The sequence below is a fragment of the Rhinolophus ferrumequinum genome, chromosome 2 (genome assembly GCF_004115265.2).
Source record: "Rhinolophus ferrumequinum isolate MPI-CBG mRhiFer1 chromosome 2, mRhiFer1_v1.p, whole genome shotgun sequence".
NCBI lineage: Eukaryota > Metazoa > Chordata > Mammalia > Chiroptera > Rhinolophidae > Rhinolophus > Rhinolophus ferrumequinum.
Window position 1 is genome coordinate 59,544,717 of NC_046285.1, and position 21,367 is coordinate 59,566,083.

The 21,367-nt window shown below is 40.5% G+C and overlaps 1 protein-coding gene across 2 annotated transcripts; it reads right to left on the reverse strand.

The window, feature by feature from the left end:
- Nucleotides 1-732: 732 nt before the first annotated feature.
- LOC117034196 (nmrA-like family domain-containing protein 1) lies at nucleotides 733-20,845 on the reverse strand. 2 transcript variants are annotated; one of them, XM_033126966.1, is made up of 3 exons: nucleotides 20,801-20,845; nucleotides 4,509-4,747; nucleotides 733-2,663 (listed from the first exon to the last, which is right to left on the reverse strand). In XM_033126966.1, the coding sequence occupies exons 1-3, from the start codon at nucleotides 20,808-20,810 to the stop codon at nucleotides 2,445-2,447; spliced, it is 468 nt and encodes a 155-aa protein (XP_032982857.1). In that variant the 5' UTR covers nucleotides 20,811-20,845; the 3' UTR covers nucleotides 733-2,444. The 2 variants fall into 2 exon arrangements, with proteins under 2 accessions (XP_032982857.1, XP_032982847.1); XM_033126956.1 differs by lacking the exon at nucleotides 20,801-20,845 and adding an exon at nucleotides 12,385-12,523.
- Between the last annotated feature and the right edge of the window lie 522 nt (nucleotides 20,846-21,367).

The window sequence follows — 21,367 nt, forward strand, 5'->3', positions numbered from 1 at the left end:
CTTCACTGCTACCACCCTGGTCCAAGCCACCTTGAAACATCATCTTTGACTTGGGTTATTGCAAAGTTGGTCTTCTTGTTTCCACTCTTACCTTTCCGTGGTCTCTTTTCAACACAAAAGTCAGACTGATCCTGTAAAACTAAAGCCAGCTCATCATATGTCTGCCCAAACCCTCCAAAGGCTCTCTGTTCCTCAAAAGACAAGCCAATGGCTTATAGGACCAGACCTCTCTTAGCTCTGGCCTCACCTCCTACTACCCTCCCCTACTTGTTCTGTTCACTGGCTGTTCCCTCTGCCCATGAATACCCACAAAGTCCACGACCTACCTCCATTAGGAGGTGCTCGGATTTCACCTTCCCTAAGACCCCCGTTGATCATCTTGTTTAAATTTCACATGCCACCCCCTTGCTTATAGCACTCCACATATACCTGACTCTGCTCTATTTTTTCTATAGTATTTAATCTCCTAATATACAATATGTTTTACTTATCTATTATGTTTATTGTCTCTCTCTTCCACCAGAATAGGAGCTTCATGAGGGAAGAGCTTTGTCTGTTTTGAACAGTTTATTACTGATTCCCCAGTGAGTGACTGGCACATAGTAGGGCATCAAATATTTATTGAATGAATGAATGAACATATTGGCTGGTTTAATCCTCAAAACAACCTTGAACATAGGAATATCAAGTACTTGCCCAAGATTACTCAGCCAGTAAGCAGCAGAAGTGGGGTCAAACCCTCATGTGTCACCCCAAAGCCTGTGCCCTTCTTACAGTGTGACATGGCCTCTCATAGATTCCCAGAATCCCAGAATCCTGGGGCTGGACCCCAAAGTGGACATGATGTAGCCCCAGCAGTCTCATTTTTTAAATGAAGAAACTAAGCCTAGTGACTCACCCGTGCTTCACAGCTATTATAGCAATAGGCTAAGAATCAAGGTCTCTGAATTTCATTCCAGTGTAAAAGTGACTTCAGGCTTAGCAGCCAGGCACTAAATATCATACTTGGTCTTTTGTAGCAAAATTAGGTTCCAGCCTGAATTTCTTGGTAGGCAAACTGTCAGATTAAATTATAATGGTATTTTATATTTGAAAAGCAATTTGAGCTTTGAGGTATTCAGAGTCAGGTCTTTTCTGACTTTGAGGTTCATTTTTATTTGAGGGTTGAGGGTCTCAGGATGAGACTAAAAGCAGCTATGGGACAGAGGTAAAGAATGTGGCTCTGGAACCAGACGGCCTGGATCCGTGTCCTGGTCCTGCCTTTCTAGAGATCTTGGGAAAGTTACTTAACCTACCTGTGCCTCAGTTTCCTCATCTGTAAAATGGAGGTAAATAGCACAGTGCCAGGCCCCTAGTAAGTGCTCAGTAAATGATAGCTATTGCTATAGTAGAGAATGATACCTGAGTCTCAGGGATACCTGAGACTGGGTTGTATAGACTCTGGGGTCCCAGATGGGACTGGGTATCAGGAGACGTTTAGGGCATCACCTCTTCACCCAGGCCAATACAACCAATAGATTACAATGTCCTAATTCAGGACCTGGGAAATGTCAGTGAGCTGGCTTCTGAAACCTGGTAGGGGTATAGGAAGAAAGGGGGATAAAGAGATGTAGCACATTTATACATTTATCTCGATGTTTGTTGAACTATTACGCAGGTCATCTGTGATGTATGGCAGATGTTTCTGGCTCTGTCTAGCTCAGGTCTACTTTGACTGCCAGTAGTTATGCCTCTGATGAATCTTACTTCTGTGCCAGGGAAAAAGGATTGAACTGTGGCCATTGACACTGAATTACTGTCATCCATATTCCCTCCACTCCACAGAGCCACCTTGGACTATGGGCAAAACAATGTCCCCAAAGGGCAGGGGAATGCTCTCCAGCGGATTGACAGCCTTAGAATTGCCAGGAATCCTTGTTAAAACTACAGGCTTCCAGGCCCGAGCCCAGACCTACAGAATCGGACTCTGCAGGCAGAGCTGGGAAGCTATCCTTGGAGAGTCACGGTCCCTCTAAGGATTCTGACCATGGGACCCAGATCAATAGGAGAATGGCTTCCGTTGCCATAGGAGGTTAGCTGGATGAGCTAGAAGGGACCTTAGAAGTCACCTTACCCAACTTTGCCACTAGACCTGAGGAAACTGAGGCTTGAGGTCACATAGCTAACTACTTATTATAAGGAGTATCAGACTGTTACGATTGGAAGGGAAATCCTTTGTGTTTCCAGTCCAAGAACCAGTTCTCTGTGTGGTCTAGGACAGTTTGGTATCCCTCTCAGCACTTCACACAGAGCTAAGCATGTCGTAGGCACTCGAGGGATATATGTTCACTAAGGAGAAGGAGGAAGGGAAAGGGGGGATAGGGAGGGGAGGACAGCAGGGATCTGGTTAACTTTCACTGCAAACTTTTATTTACCCAAAGTACAGTAATCTCCATCGGAGGCTTTCAGTGGCTTCCACATGGTGAGAAAGTTTTCAAAGTAAGCTGCCATGCGACGCTGGTCATGGGAACACCAATGGACCAGAAATACTCCTCTACCTCTCCCTTCCCATCAAAGTGCCCAACCTCCAGCTTCCCGCCCGTGAGGCGCTTGACGTTCTCCAGGCCACTGTACACCACGTGCTGCAGACCCAGGCGCTTGGCGGCATCCGCCACCAGCTTTCCCTAAGGAACAAACATAAATTCTTTATAGAGATCGCTGTATTTGCATATGGACTGGAGGCAGGTGCTGGGTCCCCTCCACCCCCTTCTTTCCTTATTGTCCTCCTTAGAGAGGGAGCTCTTGTAGTATCAAAATATGTTCAAGTTATCATAGGAGAGGCCAACAGTATTAGCCAACAGAGACTCCACCATGCCAAGATGCTGAACCGCACCCATCAGAAGCTCAGAGGCAACCTGGTGGGAAGAGTCAGGAACATTGTGTCCCTTCATCTTAGCTATCAGTATCTTTGTGATCAGCTGCCACATGTATTTGTATACGAGGCTCTGGGATAGCTGAGAAAACAATACACAGTATAATAATGTTTTCTTGTAATGAATTATATCTACACACCTTTTTGATATTGAGAGCATAATGGATATATATGAATACACACACAAACACACATCTATACAAATATTCTTTTTTGTGTGTTTTAGTTCCAAAATTTCCAAAGCACCTTCGTCTCTCTCTCTCTCTCTCTCTTTTTTCTTTCTTCTTTCTTTTCACTGTTTCTTTCTTTCTTTTCCCTTACGATACCCCATGTAGCAAGCAGAGAAAACATAATTAATCTGGTTTAGTAGATGCAGAAAGTGAAGTAGAGAAGTGACTTTGTACCCCTGGGTTTCATAGTGAGTGAATATCAGAATTAGAACCCAAAGTTCCTAAAATAAGCCCTCCCAAATTTTATGAGTAAAGATAAGCTGTAAGTGGTGTAATTAATTTAATAGACACTCTTGAAATGGTTCAATCCTGATCTTGATTTTTTTAATTGTGCCATTTCTGCAAGAGGCAGATCCCATCCATTACATTTTAAAAATCTAATCCTCATATTTCTTCTAACTGATGCATATATATACATATATGTATATATGTGTGTGTGTATATATATATATATAATTATATATATATATATATATATAATTTCAAATAGTACTGTCATGGGGAAAAGAATAGATCTTATAATGACAAAGAAGTTCCGAGTCTTCATGCTAATAACTGCTTTCCAGAAGTAACCACTTTCATCTGTTTTAGCTGTTTCTTTATTTCTAAATAACAAGTTTGTACTACTGAGTCTTAATTTTTTTCAGTTTAAAATATCATCTACTAACTTCTTACATTGAAAGATGAGCCAATCTTTAGTTCCCGCCCCCTCTCTCTCTCTCTCTCACACACACACACACAGAGTCCTTCGCCACCATCACACATATACACAATTCCCTTTTTTTTAATGCTCCCAATATCATAATTTTGAACTAAATCAATAACCAGTGTTTAAGGTGAACCATGTAATATTCTATGGTTATATTTATTTATTTTTTTACAAACTTTCATTTTACCTGGAGTTAATCATTGTGGGTTTATTTGCTTGTTTGCTTAGTTCTTTTTCTATGTACCCATTAGTAATTTGCCCTCAAATTCTCTGCCAGAAGTATATATGTGTATATACTCATTACATTTTTGTTGTTCCATTTCGCTCTCAGAGTAATCTTAATTTGTGGGGTATCTTTACTGCCAACCCTCATTTTCCATCTATAGACAACTGGTGAGAAGCTAATGATTGACTCTATTGCCCAAAAGTCTGGAGATGCAGACTCTCAAATACCTAAGGTCTGGAGATGCAGACGTGTCTTACATAACACTGATTTCATCATCAAAAGCCCCTCTAACAAGTACATATTTTCCATAAATACCAGACAGATTGTTGTGGACAGAGGCTTATATTTTTGTCCAGACTGAAGGCCTACCCTCTTCCCGGGAGGGCAGAGCCGCCAGGGAGGGTAAGAGGAAGGGCTCAAAGACGTTCCCACCTGACACACTTCTTTCTCTTTGCTATGATGGTCCCAGAAGCTGGTCACCACGAAGGCCCCGTAGGTACCTTTTAAGGCAGCCTCCACTGATGCTTCATCATTCAGGTCCCCTTTTACCACCTCAGCACCAAGGTCCCGGAGCACCAGCGCATTTGATCGAGTCACATCCCTGGTCAGTGCTCTCACAGCAAACTTTTCACTTTCCAAAATGGCCCTGGCCACAGAGCCACCCTGAGCTCCTGCAAGATCGGGGAAAAAGAAATAGAGGAAGGGTCAGGAAGAACGTTCACTAAAAAGGTTGGTCAGGAAATCCCATTCTTCAGAGTACAGCTGTTGTAATGACTACTTCAGGAGGCATCCCCGTGGCTTGCAACAGTGGTGTTCAAACTAGGTTTCTTGCAGCCTTGTCAGAGGCCCCTCTGCAGAATCCATGGGGAAGAGGACGAGTGGGAGAGTCGCGATACAACAAGGAGGCCAAATGGGCAGGGTGCCAGACCCTGCACCCCAGATTCAACTTTCATCTCATTATAGATTTTATTTTTAGGTTCTTCATACAATTTTATTTTCAAAAGAGGTTCCTAGTTTATATTTTTTTAAAAGTTGAAAACTTGCATGAGTTTCTTTTTGTGGCATTAAAAGCCACATTACTTTTTATGAACATTACTTGCCTAATTTATCTACTCTACAAATGTGTACTGAATGCCCTCTGATATATGCCAGATATTGTGCTGGGTTACTGACATTTGTGCTCCTCCATCAGATCGCTTGCATACCTGCCCTGAATATGTTTTTTGTGCCTTCAGATCTACCTTCACCTTCCCCATCATGCTCAGTGCCCTGGGAGGCTGACCTTGTATGGATTCCATGAGTGGACTCTCTTGCACTCAGATTGGGTCTGGTCAATGAAAGGCATCAACAGGAGACCCAAGAGCAGGAGGAGAGGGGACCTTTTCCCACATTGCTACTCTCCCCAAGGTTTTGGTCATCTCTCTCGCCCGCCCTTTGCTCCTTCCTCCTGTTGCTTACTTATTCTTTATTTCTCTCTTCCCTTTCCACCTTTATTAAGTTTTCCTTGGCTTCTCTGAAAAAGTGTGGTAGTTGTTTCTTGTGGGACCCCATATGATACGCCGCTGAAAACCCTAGGGTCTGCCTTTGCACAAGAAGCTTTAGCCGAAGTTTAGTACTCTGGTAGTAAATATGAGCAGACGGCCAAAGATCACCAGATGTTTGAAGAAAGCCTCCAAAATGAAAGGCAAAACCAAAATAAACAAACTGATAAAAGGAAACAGAAACAGTGCAGTGAACAGAAGAAAAATTAAAAGAATTAGTATCTTCAGAGCTTGGAGAAGATTTTGCATTCAGAACCCTACATCTGTATAATGTATTAAAAGGGGAGGGAGAGGCAGGAGAGAGCATTCAGAAAAGAAGATGAAGCTCTCAGAAATTTAAAATAGTATAGCAGAAATAAATTTTCAATAGAAAAAGTTGGAGAAATCTCTGAGAATTAAAAGGGAAAAACAAAGAAATGGAAAATAGGAGAGAGAAAATAGAGGATCAAGCCAGGGGAATTCCAAAATGAATGAATAGAGAAAATGAAGGTACAGCATTATCAAAGAAGATAATTTCCTAGAGTTCAAAGATATGGAATGAGCTTCCAGATTAAAAGGCCACTGAGTGCCCAGCACAATGAATAAAGTCCCACATTATTTGCATAATTGTGAAATTTCAAAACACTGGAGATAAAAAGATCTTAAAAACTTTGGTGGGGGGTGGTCAATTCAAAGGTGGGGGATAAAAATAGCACCAGATTCCTTTATAACATTGGAAGCAATGGAGTCTTGCCACTTAGGAGGTAAATTAATTTCTGTCTAGAATTCTGAACATAGCCAAATGATCAGTTGATTCTAAACATTCTAAATAAAGACATTTTCAGACACTCAAGGTCTCAAACATTTAACTCCTGTGCACTCTTTCTCTGTAAGCTACTGGAGGATGTGCTACAGCAAAATAACAAAGTAAAGCAAGCAGGAGTAATTCAGGAAACAGAAACCAAACCCAGGAAAAAGGCAAAGAGAATTATTAGAAGGATGGGGAAGAGAATCCTAAAAAGATTAAAATAAACAAAGGGAGCACTCCAGGATGGAGGTCTCCATGGGGCCAGGGGAGGGACCGAATTAACAGGTTAATTGATGTGTTTGCTTATTTGGAGAGAAATCATCCAGCTTTATTAGAGAGATTAGAGAAAAACGAGTGACAGGTACAAAGAAAACTAAACAAATAAAAAATGAAGGCAATTATTAATTTCAGGGAAAACAAGACATTATGTAAGAAAAGAAAGTGCACATTACATGGCTCAAGTATGAACAATAATTACATAGTCATTATATGGATCCATATTAGTCCATCATCCATATGAAAAAATACAAATTGTTATAAACTATATGAGAAGGATGAGAAAAAGGAAGTATGTGCTTGGGGCTAGAAATATAAGAGGCTAAAGAGAATGGATAACATCTAAAATTGAAAAATCAAGAAATAGCATGCTATCGCTTTTTTTGGATATAGAGAGACAAATACTAGCACAAAGAAGAGTTAAATGTGGAAAAGGGTAGGGCAGGGTCTGCTGGATTTCTTTATAAGCCTGTCAGACTAGACTTTTAAAACTATTATATGCACGTCTATAGAAATAGAAATTCAGTAACAAATATTTGTTGGCTGTATTAGTTTGCTAAGTCTGCCATAATAAAATTCCACAGATTGGTAGCCTAAACAATTGAAACATATTTTCTCACTGTATTGGAGGCTAGAAGTCCAAGATCAAGGTGTTGGTGTGTTTGGTTTACCCTGAGATCTCTCTCCTTCGTTTGCAGCCTTCTCACTGTGTCCTCACATGGTCTTTCCTCTGTGCACTCCAACCCCTCCTGTCTCTATGTGTCAAAATTTCCTCTTCTTGAAAGGACACAGGTCAAATAGACTCTCTCGTGGCCTCACTTTAAAATAATTGCCTCAGTAAAGGTCCTATCTGCAAATACAGTCATATTCAGAGGTATTAGCAATATATGAATGGGGCGGTACACAATTCAGCCCATACCACTGACTATTATAATTATTTCCTTATAACCCTCCGAAACTGGATTCTCCTTGAGGACAGAAACTATTGACTCTTTTTTATTTTTGTATACAATTCTTTATTGCAGCATTATATACAATAGCCAAAAGATGGAAGCAGCCCAAATGTCCATCAACAGACAACTGGATAAACAAAATGTGGTCTATACATATAATTCAAATACTATTCAGCCATAAATTTGAATGACATTCTAGTATATGCTACAATTTGAAAACATAAGTGAAATAAGCCAGACACAAAAGGACAAATACTATATGATTCTACTCATATGAATCACCTAGAATAGGCAAATTCATAGAGACTGAAAGTAGATTAGAGATTACCAGAGACTGGGGAGAGGGAAGAATGGGGTGTTATTGTTTAATGATTGCGGAGTTTCTGTTTGGGGTAATAGATTAAAAATAGATTGTGGTAATGGTTGCACAAAAACTGTTTACTCTTCATCTTGTTTCCCAAGCATTGCTAAGACTTTTCCCTGGAAAACTGCAACTTTTCAATACCTATATGTTGAACTGATATGGGCCAAATGAAAAAGCTTATCACTATAAAAACTCTAAGTCTCCTTTTTCCTAGTGTTTCAGCTCCATAGCCCCTGGTTATAATCATTTTTAAAATCAGTTTCTTAGTCATAAACCATAGATTGATTTTAACCTGAATCATAGAAATCTCTTAGCCCCTGCTTTAGAAAATTACCCTAAAGCTTGTGATTAATGTCTGTTGACTATTGTCATTGTAGCACAGCGTTCTTTCCAGGCATAGCTCCCAGGTGAACAATAACTGAATGACTGGTTAAACTAGAAGACCACAGGCTCCGTGCAGCTGAACAGTTTTTTCATCACACAGTCACCCTATGTCAATGGATTTGAGTCCTGCTTCTCGGGCCAACACTTTTAACTCTATTAACCAAAATCTATCTCTCCTCATCTAAGGGCCATGGGAATCCAAGTGATAAACCAACAAGACTTCCAGTACCTCCCCACCAAAGTGATTAACATGGTCCTCCAGGTGGATCTTAAGACCCCTTCCCCTCATCTAAGATCAGACAGGGCGAGAGTTCCATGAATCCCCAATAGGTAGGGACAACGGCCACATTCAGCAGAAGCAGATACAGAAGAAGAAATCTCCTGTCCATCCACTTCCCATAGAGATGTATGGGGATCATGTTTCTCAAGGGAGACATAAGGCAGGCAGTTAGAGACAGAAATTGGGTCTCTGAGATGCCTGGATACATCAGGTAACTTTCCTGCATATCCAACATAGTCTATAGGAAATAACCACCCTAAAGATCCTCCCTCTCCGCCCAAACTTGCCCTTGTTTACCATCACCATGAGCCATTATCAGTAACAGGTATCAATCAAACAGCCCCAGAATTAGAGAGGAATAACCCTTTGTAAAAAGAACAGGGATAAAAACCACCAAGGCCTAATTAATTGGGGCCCTTGAGCCACTTCCTTCTGCTCAGCCCACTCCCACCTCTTTGGAGTATACTTTCGCTTCTAATAAACTGCTCTTTCACCACTGTATTACTGTGTCTCGCTCAATTCTTTGCTGGAGATGCCAAGAACCAGGACACTGAGCCGAGAAGGGCCTGCTCTCCAGTAACAGAATGACTGACTGACTGACTGAATGAATGAATGAATGAATGAAGTGGGAAGACCGAAACCTTTGTGCTTTCAACTCTCTAGCTTTGGAGATGGACCATCCTCCCTGGACCTGTGTGAGATGGAGAAGCAAATGACATGGATCAGTATGAAAAACCAGGACTGGCTCTCTTAACCACTCCCACTTTAACGTTTTACCAAGACCCAAACCAGGAAAGGAATTCATCCTTCTTGGCCCTGTTCCTTTAAACCGGCAAGGGGTACCCATAAACTCATCAGCCCGAAAAAGCAGCTCCCAGAGCATCCATGCTGACACACCCAGTTGTCCCAGACCCTCCTCGCTTATTCTGGATCATTCCCTCTTAGACCCTTCCAGTTGATTCCATGTTGAAGACAGTGCCAACATAAAAAAAATGTTGAGAATTTTTATGAGTTTATTTGAGCCAAACTGACGACATACGCCGGAGAGCAAGATCTCAAGTGCTCCGAAGAATAATGCATTTGAAATGAAGGAGGGAATATAAGGAAGATTACAGGGAGGTGGGAGAAAGCAAGGTGGGAATTGGATTACAGGATAGTTCACAAGATTATGTGCTCTCTGGGAGTTATGGCTTATTTCAAAGGTGTGTTAACCTAGATGCACAGAAACAATGGACAGGGCTTATTTAAGGCAAAGATAAGCCTTTTACTAAAGAAGTTATATGCCTGGGGCATGAATACCCTCTATGACCTGCCCAGTTAGGAATTTATGATGAGATCACCCTGTGAGGTGGCTTTCCATAGAACCTCTTTTATCACCCGCAATAGCATTTGATGTCAGGCCCTGGAGATACTATTCAGAGACTGATGTACAAACACATACACTGGTAAGGGTTAACACGTATCCCTGTCAAATTTAACTAAGCATCCTATATTTTTCTCTGCTCAATCTGTCAACCCTATCTCAAACACCCAAACACACCCAACACTTCAAGGTAACAGAACTAGGGACAAGATCTGGGCAATAAGGTAATCAGCCTTAGCTAAGTAGGAATCAACTTTCTTCAACTCAGACACATCTAATCTGATTCCTTTAGGAGCCACTCCCAAGGCTGTTGTCCAACTGCCTATTCTGGATGATTAGGAGGCAACTCAAGTTTAACGTGACTAAAATGGAGCTCCCGGCCTTCCTTGACCTGCTCCCACCATGGTCTTCCCCCATTTCAGTGAATTACAACTTTATTCTTCCAGCTGCTCAAGCCAGAACACGCTGAAGTCATTCTTTATTCCTCTCTTCTCACCTCTGATATCTGGTCCGTCAGTGAATGCTGTCAAGTCTCTTTAAAACACATCCCGAATCTGACCACTCCCCACCACCTTGTTGCCACCACCCTGGTCTAAGCCCCAGTCTTCTTGCCTGGATTTGGCAGCAGGCTCCTAAAAGGTCTCCCTGTTCAGCCCGTGACCCCTGAAGTCTCTTCACGAAACAAGCTGAAATGATCCTGTGTGACGAGCCAGCCGCCACAAATCGAACAGTTCCTGAAAAGGGGAGTGGGAATGAAAAAAGACACTCACAAATGATGATGCGATCGATCGGTCTCCAGTGATACTGAAGCACCGGCTTTATTCACTTCCACCGTTTATATACCCTTTGAGTACGTGCAGTCTAACAATCACGAGTGTGCATTACCTCACAGAAAGTAAATTTTTAACTTCTACACAGAAACTTACAAAATCACTAAAGAACTCCCCAAAAGCAATTATCCCATGACAGAGTCTATCAATTATCCTGATAGCTATCAGTGATCTGTGTCCGAGAAACTGGCCGTTCCCACTTCATTCCTCAGCAGTTTGCAAGCACCCTCCAGGTGCAGGCAAGACAATGCCTCAGGAGCAGAAACAAGTTAATCATAAACTGAGCCAGTCTTCAAGGCTCCAAAGCATCGAGAAATCATGGCTCCCCACAATCCTGTTAACACCAACGTCATGTCACTGCACTGCTCAAAATCCTTTAATGGCTTCTCATCTCTTTCCGGAAAAAACAATATTCTCACCATCATCACTCTAATACAATCATCCTCATGTCCCATTTACCTTTTTTTTTAAAGATAACATCATACGTGGCTATTGGCTTTTACAAATTTATTTCTCTCTTCTTCCTACGCTAGCCCTTTCCTTCCTTCAAACAAAATTCCTGTGCTTGTAGATCTTGTATTCTAGTATGGAGCGACAGATAGTAGAGAAGAAATCAGGCAGAGAGGGCAGCCGGACAGCGGCAGGGTAAAGTGGAGTTGCAATTTTAAATATGGAGCTCTGGAAAGTGCTTACGGAGAGGGAGACATCTGAGCATAGACATGGCTGACACAAAAGAGAAAGAAGTATGGGTAACCAGAGGAAAATTATTCTAGGTTGAGGGGACAGCCAGTGCAAAGGACTTAAGGTGGGAGCATGTTTGGGGAACATGCAGAGTCAGTACAGGGGAGTGGTAGAAGATGGGAGTCCATTAGCTGGACTTCGCATTTTACTTGGCATGAGATTGGGGGTTGGCGTAGGAGGGTTTTGAGCAGAGGCATGCCATGACCTGACAGTTTCAAATGGATCACCAGGAGGCTGAAATGAGAACAGACTGAGAGGGAGTGGCCTGATTTGATCAACATTTTGCAAAGATGGCTCTGGCTGGAGAGCAGATTGTAAAGGAGGCAAGAGTGACGCAGGGACAGCAGTGAAAAGGTTTGGGCAGCTGTCCAGATGAGAGAAGTCAGTTAGCACATTCTCCTAACATCCACCCATCCTTTCAGATTCTGAAGTAGTGGTCAGGCACGTGGATATCCCCTACAAACCCACAGGCCTCTCACACTTGCTCCTTTTACTCCTCAGGTAGAGAAAAGCCTCCAGAGTATAGCTTACGTTGAAAAGAAATTTATACCAACAGTCAGCACAGGAGAAAGAATATGTCAGCTGTCCTTGTCTAGCTGAGATCATTTCTGACAAATCACATCACCCCGCCCCTTTACCACATCAGAAACTCAACAATAGGACACTTTTCTTCATTTCCTCCAAAGGGCTCTTTGTTCAGCCCTCGCTTGCAGATTCAGAAGTGAAAAACATGAAGACAGGAAAGTAAGCAAAGTCAGCATGCACTTTTAAAAGTAAGGAGATTTTTACCTGTCGCTCCAAACACTGCAATTACTTTCTTGCTGGTCATGTTACTGGACAAAGAAAGAGTTAGTGGAGTAGCCGATAGCAGAACTTTCCTCAGAGCAGCAACAGCAGCTGAAATGCTTTCTCTTCAAGCATGAGAATTATAAACCACGTCTGATTACCACACCCCTTATTGTGCCCCTCCCTTGTATAGTTTTTCTTGTTACCAGCTAGCTTACTCAGTGTGACACTGCGATTTTCTAAATGAAGATTCATTTGTTCACTCACTCATATGTTCAGCAGATGTGTATTGAGTACCTTTGGTATCTTAGGCATTGAACTAGAATTTCTGGTAATCCAGATCTTGTAAGCGAGATAAATTAGTAAATAAAAGGACAGTAGAGAAAAGTGGCAGAGGGGACTTAGGTTATGGAGGAAAGATGCAAAACCCAGACTGGGGGTGTTAGGGAAGGTTGTTCAGAGGAGATGAGCTGGGGTTGGCCTAAGGACCCCATGAGTTATTATTCAATCAGGGAAAGTTGGAAGAGAGACCATCCCATGCAGGAAGAACCACACATAGCCAAGTTCAAAAGCACAACAATCATGACACAAGGCTCTTGATGGCTGCAACAATTCTATGTGAATGGCAAGAAGTAAGGCTGGGAAGGATGGCAGAGGCCAGAACACAAAGGGCCTGGTAAGCATGGAAGGAGTTGGGATTTATCCTGATCCTCTGACAGCGGGGTGGAGGCAGGGTTGAAACAAGACCATGCTGGACGTGGAATATTCTTAAGGAGATTAAAGAAATGATACAGGTGAGAAATCACAAAGGCTGGAACAGAGACAATGTTTGGGGTTGAATTGTGTCCCTCCAAAATTCCTATGTTGAAGTCCTAACCTCCGGTACCTCAGAGTGTGACCTCATTTGGAAGTAGGGTCTTTACAGAGGTAATCAAGTTAAAGTGAGATCTTTAGAGTTGCCTAATCCAGTATGACTGGTGTCCTTTAAAAAAGGGACATTTTGAACACGGAGACATGTACAGAGGGAAGATACAGGGAGAACAGCATGTGAACATGAAGATGGCCACCTACAAACCAAGGAGAGAGGTCTGGACTAGCTCCTTCCCTCACAACTGTCAGAAGGAACGAACCCTGCCAACATCTTGATTTTTGAACTTCTGGCCCCCAGGACAATGAGACAATAAATTCTGTTGTTTAATCAGCCCACTTTGTGGGACTTTGTTATGGCAGCTCTAGCAAACCAATACAGGCAGTGACAATGAGGGTGAAGTGAAAGAGATTTAGGAGGTAAACTGAGACATTCCTTGTAATTGGTTAGATGTGGAGAAAGAGGAAGCAAGGAAGAGAAATGACCAAAACTGACTGCCAACTGGGTAGGCAATGGAGGCGCAGGAGTGAGGCTCCAGGCAAAATGGGTTCTGAATTGAACCTCTTGGGTTTGAAGCTGCAGCTTGTTGTGTGATTGAGAGATGAAGAAGTGAAAAAAGCAAGTGTACACGTCTCCTTTAAGGAGCCTTGCTGTAAAGGAAATGAGAGTGAACTATGGTTACAAAATGAAATGGAATTTTATTTCAATAGAAAAGACTTGAACATGTTTGTGGGTTAAAGGTGGTTTTCACCATCCTTCACAGCCTGCTTTATTTTTTTCATAACACATGACTTATCATGTTACAAGTAGATTTATTTGCTTATATGTTTATTCCTTTCCCCCTTCCCCAACGTTGTGTGCTCCACAACGGCAGTGACTTTCTTTTATTCAGTTGCGTATATCTCCAGGGCCTACTGCTATATGTGGCACATAGTAGGTGCACAGTAAATATTTGTTGAATAAATGAATGAATGGAGTTAGGTTCCTAAGGAAGCTGGAGAACACGGATTGTGCAGCACAGATGAAGAGGTGCTGAGAATAGCAGCTACTGCAGGGATACCTGGGTCCCTGTGCCAGACAGATCTGAGGACGGATCCAAAACGGGACAAATCATGGGTCTGCAGCCCATCTGCCCCTTGCCTTTCCCTCCACTCTTCCACTCACATTGCTTGCTCCTGACTGTCTTTGCAAGAAGAAGCAGTTCTCCTAACTGCTCCCCTTTTGCTCCCCGCCCCCCCAGTGGTAACCCACTATTAAACTGAGAGGTAAACTCTCGGGTTGTTACAGATTGCAAGATTTGGTCATGCACACCTGTGTATTTCACAGGCTAAGTTGGATAAGCTGAATCCAGAGGGTCCGGTAAGTAGAAAATGGTATGTTCTCATTTCTAAGATAAAGATACTAATGAAATCAAGTCAGCTATGTCACCAGAAAGATATAGAGTGCCTCTGCTCCCCTAAACTACACACAGTCCTACACTAGCAATATGGAGAATTTCTTAGTACAATTCCAAGCAAACATGCAAAAGAGACAAAGATTTATATTCAAGGTAGTTTATCCATAGCATTATTTGTATTAAAAAGAACTGCAATCTAAATGTCTGCCACTAGGGGATTAGTTAAATAAAGGATGGCATAGCCATAAGACAGAATGGTATATTTCCACTAAAAATTACGTTTTCTAAGAATTTTCATAAAATGGGAAAATGCTCAAGATATAAAGTTATATGAAATCAGCAGAACAGAGAACTACATATATAGTGTGATTCCAGGTTATAAAGAAAAGAATTACACACACACACACACACACACACACACACTGCCTAAGAGCAGTTGAGTGATTTTACCAACATGTTGGTGGTAGAGCCAGGGGACAGGTGACAGGGCATGACATGACATTATTGCTTGGACACTTTGATTACAGCATAGTACTATGACATGCATATTGCAAAAGCTGACTGAAAAAAAATTGAAACTCTATGAGGACATAGCAGCACTGTTCATGGTAGCCAAAAGTTACAAACAACGCAAATGTCCATCAACTGTAGAATGGTTGACATATTCATACAATAACATCATCAACAATAATGAATAAACTATTGCAACATGCGACAACCTGAAAGAATCTCAGAAATAAAACGTTGAGCAAAAGAGTAAAAGAATACCTAGCATATGATTTAGTTTATGTAACATTCAAAAGCAGGAAAAACTAATGTGACAGACATTAGAATAATTGTTACTTTGGGGGGTAGAGATTAGAAAAAACTTAACAGGGCTTCTGCAGAACTGTTAATGTTCTATTTCTTGACCTGGGTGTTGATTGCATGTGTGAGTTCATTTTGTGAAAGTTATCAAGCTGTACAGGTAAGATTTTTGCAATTTTCTATATGTACCTCATACTTCATACAAAGTTTTATAGATTACTTTAAAAATAATCTATAAGGAAAAACAAGGAGCTAAAGTGACCGAACAAGAAAAGTTAAAATGGGCAGGTACCAGCCTGTAAACACTTACACTGAGTGGAAACAAAAAACTTTGGCTTTTTAACTAGTCACATCCCTACCAGGGCAAGTAGGAACATGGTAGCTATTCAATAATTTCTCAATTTTATAATAGTAAATTTAAGCTATATTGTTGGTGTTCTGAAAAGGGAAAATATCACTTGTCAGTTGGAGAGAAGCTACATAAAGCAACAAAATCAAGGGTAGTGCTTATGAAAGGCCTGGTATTCTAGTTTACGCATAGATAGGAATTAGGATTGTTGAGCTGGGTCAGAAAGGTATTCCTAGTAAAGGAAAAAGCTTTACAAGCCCATGACTGTTTTAAGCATAAAAAAGTTTAGATGAAGCTCTTTGCTTTTGCTTTCGTTTCTCAGATTTTAATTGATTTTTCTTCTTTATCAAATAATGCATTCTTATGATGAAAATTTGAAAAATTCCAGTAAGTGTAAAGAATTAGGAACATTTTTCTCATACTATCACTACTCTGAGGGAACCACACTTAGCATATTTGGTCTCATAATTTTAATGCATTTTTTTTCTTCCATCAAGATAATGCTTTATGAACAACTTGGTATCTATTGAGGAATAAAATAAAGACGAACAAAAATAAAAGTAAGTAAAACAAAAACATGTTAGTATATTCAAGACTTTATTAATCAGGATGCTTATTTACAAACAACAGACCAGATTATGGAAATTATTCAAAGATACGGTTCAATCTTAGAATCTTCAGAAATGCTGAGAACACAGCTCAGAGAGGCTGAGCAGCTAGAATGTATCTCAAAATGATATCATAGAACTGGTCTGGCAAAGATATCATGGCTGCCGCCACTGCGCACAGCAATCTCAGCCCTTAACCACTTATACTACTGACTCTGGATATGGTCCAGGACAGTTAGAACTGCTACCCTACCCCGCTGCGTCTGGTAACCACAAGTAGCTGCTGCTGTGGTCTCTACCTATTTCCAGAATATATTCTGTACAATATTGGTTCCTTTGCATCACTAACTTCTGATTCCAAGACTGGCATGATACCTAGCTGCAGGGGAAGCAAGTATATGGGATCCATGGCTTCTATAATGAAAACAGATTCTGCTGGATGTGGAGATTCCCCCAAACACAGGGAAGGAATTCAGATGCTAAGTGACCATAAGGCACATAAATTTTCACCACAGCCTACTCCTTTGGCTCCCCAAAATCAACATATATGTTTCTTCCTACACTTATACTACTTTTAAAACAATAACATCTAACGTGACAACTACCTTTTGTACTTTTAAGCCCTCGGAAAAGCGGTTAAAACTAAATCTCAGTTATTGCACTCAGGATCACTTCAGGATGATGCTCATCTTTCTTTTAATTCTCTTAGACTCCATCTTGAAATTTTGTCCATTATTATCTAAATTATAAAATTAACAAGCATCTTTTTTTATATAAAACATAGAGGGAAGGAGAGAACAAAGATAAAAATTAGTCCAGTGTATATAAATATGTATATGAAAACGACAGATGTTAAACTTCTCATTTGTGAGAGCATTTGACATCTTGCTTCCCAGCAATTGTCATCAGTTTTAGCTCAAATAAACTCTTATGAAAATTGTCCAAATAAATAAATACATCAAGTTCTCATTTGTGCAACTGAATCCAAGGCCATAGTTGGTATTTATAACTTGCCATCTCAATCACTCAGTGTTATCTTTGCTTATAGCCAGCAGCACCTCAGGGGATCAAACCTTTATTCTAAGACTTGAATTCTTAGTGGAATTCAGTTACATTTTAGAATTATATCTGACTGTATAAGGTTACTATAGTTTTCCATGAACTTTTACCACTAGGTTGGGCAGTACTGGTCAACAACCCACCAAGTATTATGTCTCTTTCTTAGTGGTGCAACTAATGGTCCTTCTATTTGGAGAGAAACCAACTGATGCCCAGAAATGTCACTGAGATGTCATGTTATTGTAATTTCATGGGATTCTTCTCCCACCCTCTGGTATACTTGTTTTTTACAAAAGCAGCTAGGGTAACTGTTTCCAGTTCTAAAGATCACTGCATCCTAATGTCATCAGCTTAGTGGACTAGTGTGTAACAGCCTGTGGACTGATGAAATAATAAAGGCTCCTATGGCAGAGCGAGAGTTGACCTGACCCTGATGGCAGACAATGAAGGTGTTTTGCTGTCCTGCTAGGAAGAAGGCGTTCTCAGTTTATTGGAATCAAGAATAGATATAATTTGTTAGATCAATAGCTACATATCAGTTACCAAGACTTACATTTGTTTCCCCCCAAAAAAGAGATCCTATCAGGAACAGCAAATTCAACTGGGGTCATCACTTGATTAACTGTTAGGTAATCCACTGTCATTCTCTAACACCCATCTATCTACCTTTTGCGCTGTCAAACTTGTGAGTTAAATGGGTCTAAGATAGGACCATCTTTGTGTCTCAGAAGTTTCTGATGTTGGCACTAATGTCTATGAGTCTATCAAATTTCACTATGTTGATAGAAAAGAAGAATTCCAGGGGCTTCCACCTGGTTCTTCCTACCACAATAACTCTTACTTTATAGGTCAGAAAGACAATACAGGGGTGATGCCACTTGCTAAATATGGTAAAATTTCTATGCTAAAACTCCAACAAAACAGTCAAGTTCAAAACATCAATTGCCAAAAATGCAGGAACATGTTATTGAGAAGCTCATATAGTAAAATGATTGGGGTGAGCCAAGCTAGTATAGGCCCAACTATCCATATCCAGTGCTTTCCAAACACATCCAAGCATGTTCTGATTGAGGTTTGGCACCACCTGGAAATGATCTAATCTGGTTTAAAAGTTAATAGGGGTGATTCTGAGTCCTGTGGATGGCCAGGACTCCCAGAATAACTACAATAATTCCAGGAATATCTTGACTAGTTAACATTTGTTTAATTAGTCCAAATTAGAAATATTGGGTCATCCTCTACCTCATATTATCCACAGAAGCTTTCTACTGATAAAGAACAGTCACTATAGCTCTATTTTTTAAAGTTGGTGTTCATTTCATGAAAGCATTTCTCAGTATTTCTGGGTTCTTTCAGGATATAGCTAGAGGGTAGGTGAAGATTGCAAAAGAGAAATCCACAAAAACGTTCCTATTTCTTTAAATCTTTATATTTCTCCTTCCACCTTATATCAAGAAATAAGAGGTATAAAAAATTGGAAAGGAAGAGATAAAATTATCATTATTTGCGAGTGAAACAGCAATAGAATCTAGATATAAACTATTAGAACTAATAAAGAAGTTTTCTGCATATAAAATCAACAAACGAAACCAATAGCATTTCTCATACCATCAAGAATCAACTAGAAAATATAATTCAAAATAAAACACTATTCATAGTAACCAAAAAATGTAAAGTATTTGGGCATTAATGAAGACTACATAAGATGTCTTGTGAAAAAAAAAAACTTCAAAACTTTTATGAATGACATAGAATTTCCTCTGAATAAATGCAGAGACAGCCATATTCTTGGAATGAATGGCAGTATTATAGAGATGTCAATTCTCACCAAGTTAACCAATAAATTTGATGCAATCAAAAATCAACATTTCACATGGATTTTTTTGAGGAATGCAATAAATATCTCTAATTTATTTAGAAAATAAAGATTTATAAATAAATAAGTCAATCTTTTATACAAAAGCATAAAGAGGGGGCCGGCCTGATGGCTCAGGCGGTTAGAGCTCCATGCTCCTAACTCCAAAGGCTGCCGGTTCGATTCCCACATGAGCCAGTGGGCTCTCAACCACAAGGTTGCCAGTTCAATTCCTCCAGTCCCACAAGGGATGGTGGGCTCCGCCCCCTGCAACTAGCAATGGCAACTAGCAACAGCAACTATCAACGGCAACTAGCTACGGCAACTAGCTACGGCAACTGGACCTGGAGCTGAGCTGCGCCCTCCACAACCAAGATTGAAAGGACAACAACTTGACTTGGAAAAAAATCCTGGAAGTACACACTGTTCCCCAATAAAGTCCTGTTCCCCTTCCCCAATAAAATCTTAAAAAAAGAAAAAAATAAGAGAATATGTATAGCATGATTCCATGAGTTTTGTAAAATTTTTTTTTTAATTTGTCTACTAAAGATCTAAAAGGTTATACATTACATTTTTAACTGGGGTAACTTCTGAGACTGGGAAAGAAAGGCGATGGAAAGGAGGATTTTCACTTTTTACATGCACACTTATTGTTTGAATTTTTATCACCAGCCTGTATTACCGTGTTTCCCCGAAAATAAGACCTAGCTGGACCATCAGCTCTAATGCGTCTTTTGGAGCAAAAATTAATATAAGACCCGGTCTTACTTTAATATAATTTAAGACCGGGTCTTATATAACATAATATAAAATAAGACCGGGTCTTATATTAATTTCTGCTCCAAAAGATGCATTAGAGCTGATGGTCCGGCTACGTCTTATTTTCAGGGAAACACAATAGTAATATAATAATTCTAAGATAAACATTTTCTTTATATGTTAAATGTCTGAGTTTTAATTTTGGTATTCTAACTTTTGCTACCTTTATCCCTTTACCAGATTTCTCTAGGTAGCTGGAGAAGGGCTCTAATTCCTTTTTTTAAGCTGAATTTTTCTTTAGTGCTCCAAAGTGATTGGTTGTCTCACCACAATTATATAGCCATAGTCATCATACTAACTAAATATTTTCTTAATTTCCTCTTACTCCTAAGCTGATTCATAAAAATCTGCCTTAACTAAGTCTCAAGTTCTGACTTCCACGTTCGTATTTACAAGCAATGAGTGGCTGTTCAGTCACTTTATCTGCTATTGGTTGTCTGAGGACACCCACACATCACTCCTTTAAGGATTTTGCTTATTCAAGGTAAGATTTCCTTGGCCCTCTCTATACTGGTAATTCCAGTTCTGTCTATTCCACCCAGCTCTCCCCTGAGCCCCAGGTTGTTATAACCAGTACTCATTGGACGTCTTCATTAGGTGGTCCCAGCAACACCTCAAATTCTACAGGTCCCAAATTGAACTCAACACTCTGTCCTACCTGCCCTCATTTTCCTTCCTCGTTAATGGCATCATTGTCCTTCCACCTGGTCACCCAAGCCACAACGTAGAAGTTGATCTAGCTTCTCTCTCCTTCACCTCTACATCCCAGCCGTATCTTGGGGAAACACTCCAGTCTGCAATTCTGAATCACTAGGGGTTCAACCAAGAGAAATAAAAGACATAGTAATTTGAACAGAGAAAGTTTAATATAAAGAATTCACTACAGCAAGAGATAGGAGTAATGAAGGATTAACTAGTAAGAAGTAAAGAGATGGCTAAAGAATGTAGGAATAATATATAAGAAGCATTACCCCTAGGTCTGAAATAGAGTCCCCCAAAAGACCTCCCCACTGCAAGCGCTGAGGTGTAGACATTGTCGGAAAGAGCATGGCTGTGGCTCACTGGATGACAGAGAAGTTGTTGAGATGTCACACTGGCAGAATTTAATAAAAATCTGCCCTCTAGAATTTTTTCATAAATCTTCCCTTTAGGATGCTAAGAAAAGCTGTTTACAGGGCAGTGTCTCACCTTAGAAAATCCTTTATGTGGTGCCAGAGGAAGCTAC

Bases quoted from the DNA above. Each gene is read 5' to 3' on its own strand.
- LOC117034196 (XM_033126956.1), bottom strand. From the start codon at position 12,424: ATGACCAGCAAGAAAGTAATTGCAGTGTTTGGAGCGACAG. The intron at 4,748-12,384 runs GTAAAAATCTCC...CCGATCTTGCAG, and splicing joins TGCAGTGTTTGGAGCGACAG to GAGCTCAGGGTGGCTCTGTG. The intron at 2,664-4,508 runs GTGGGAACGTCT...TTTGTTCCTTAG, and splicing joins AAGAGAAAGAAGTGTGTCAG to GGAAAGCTGGTGGCGGATGC.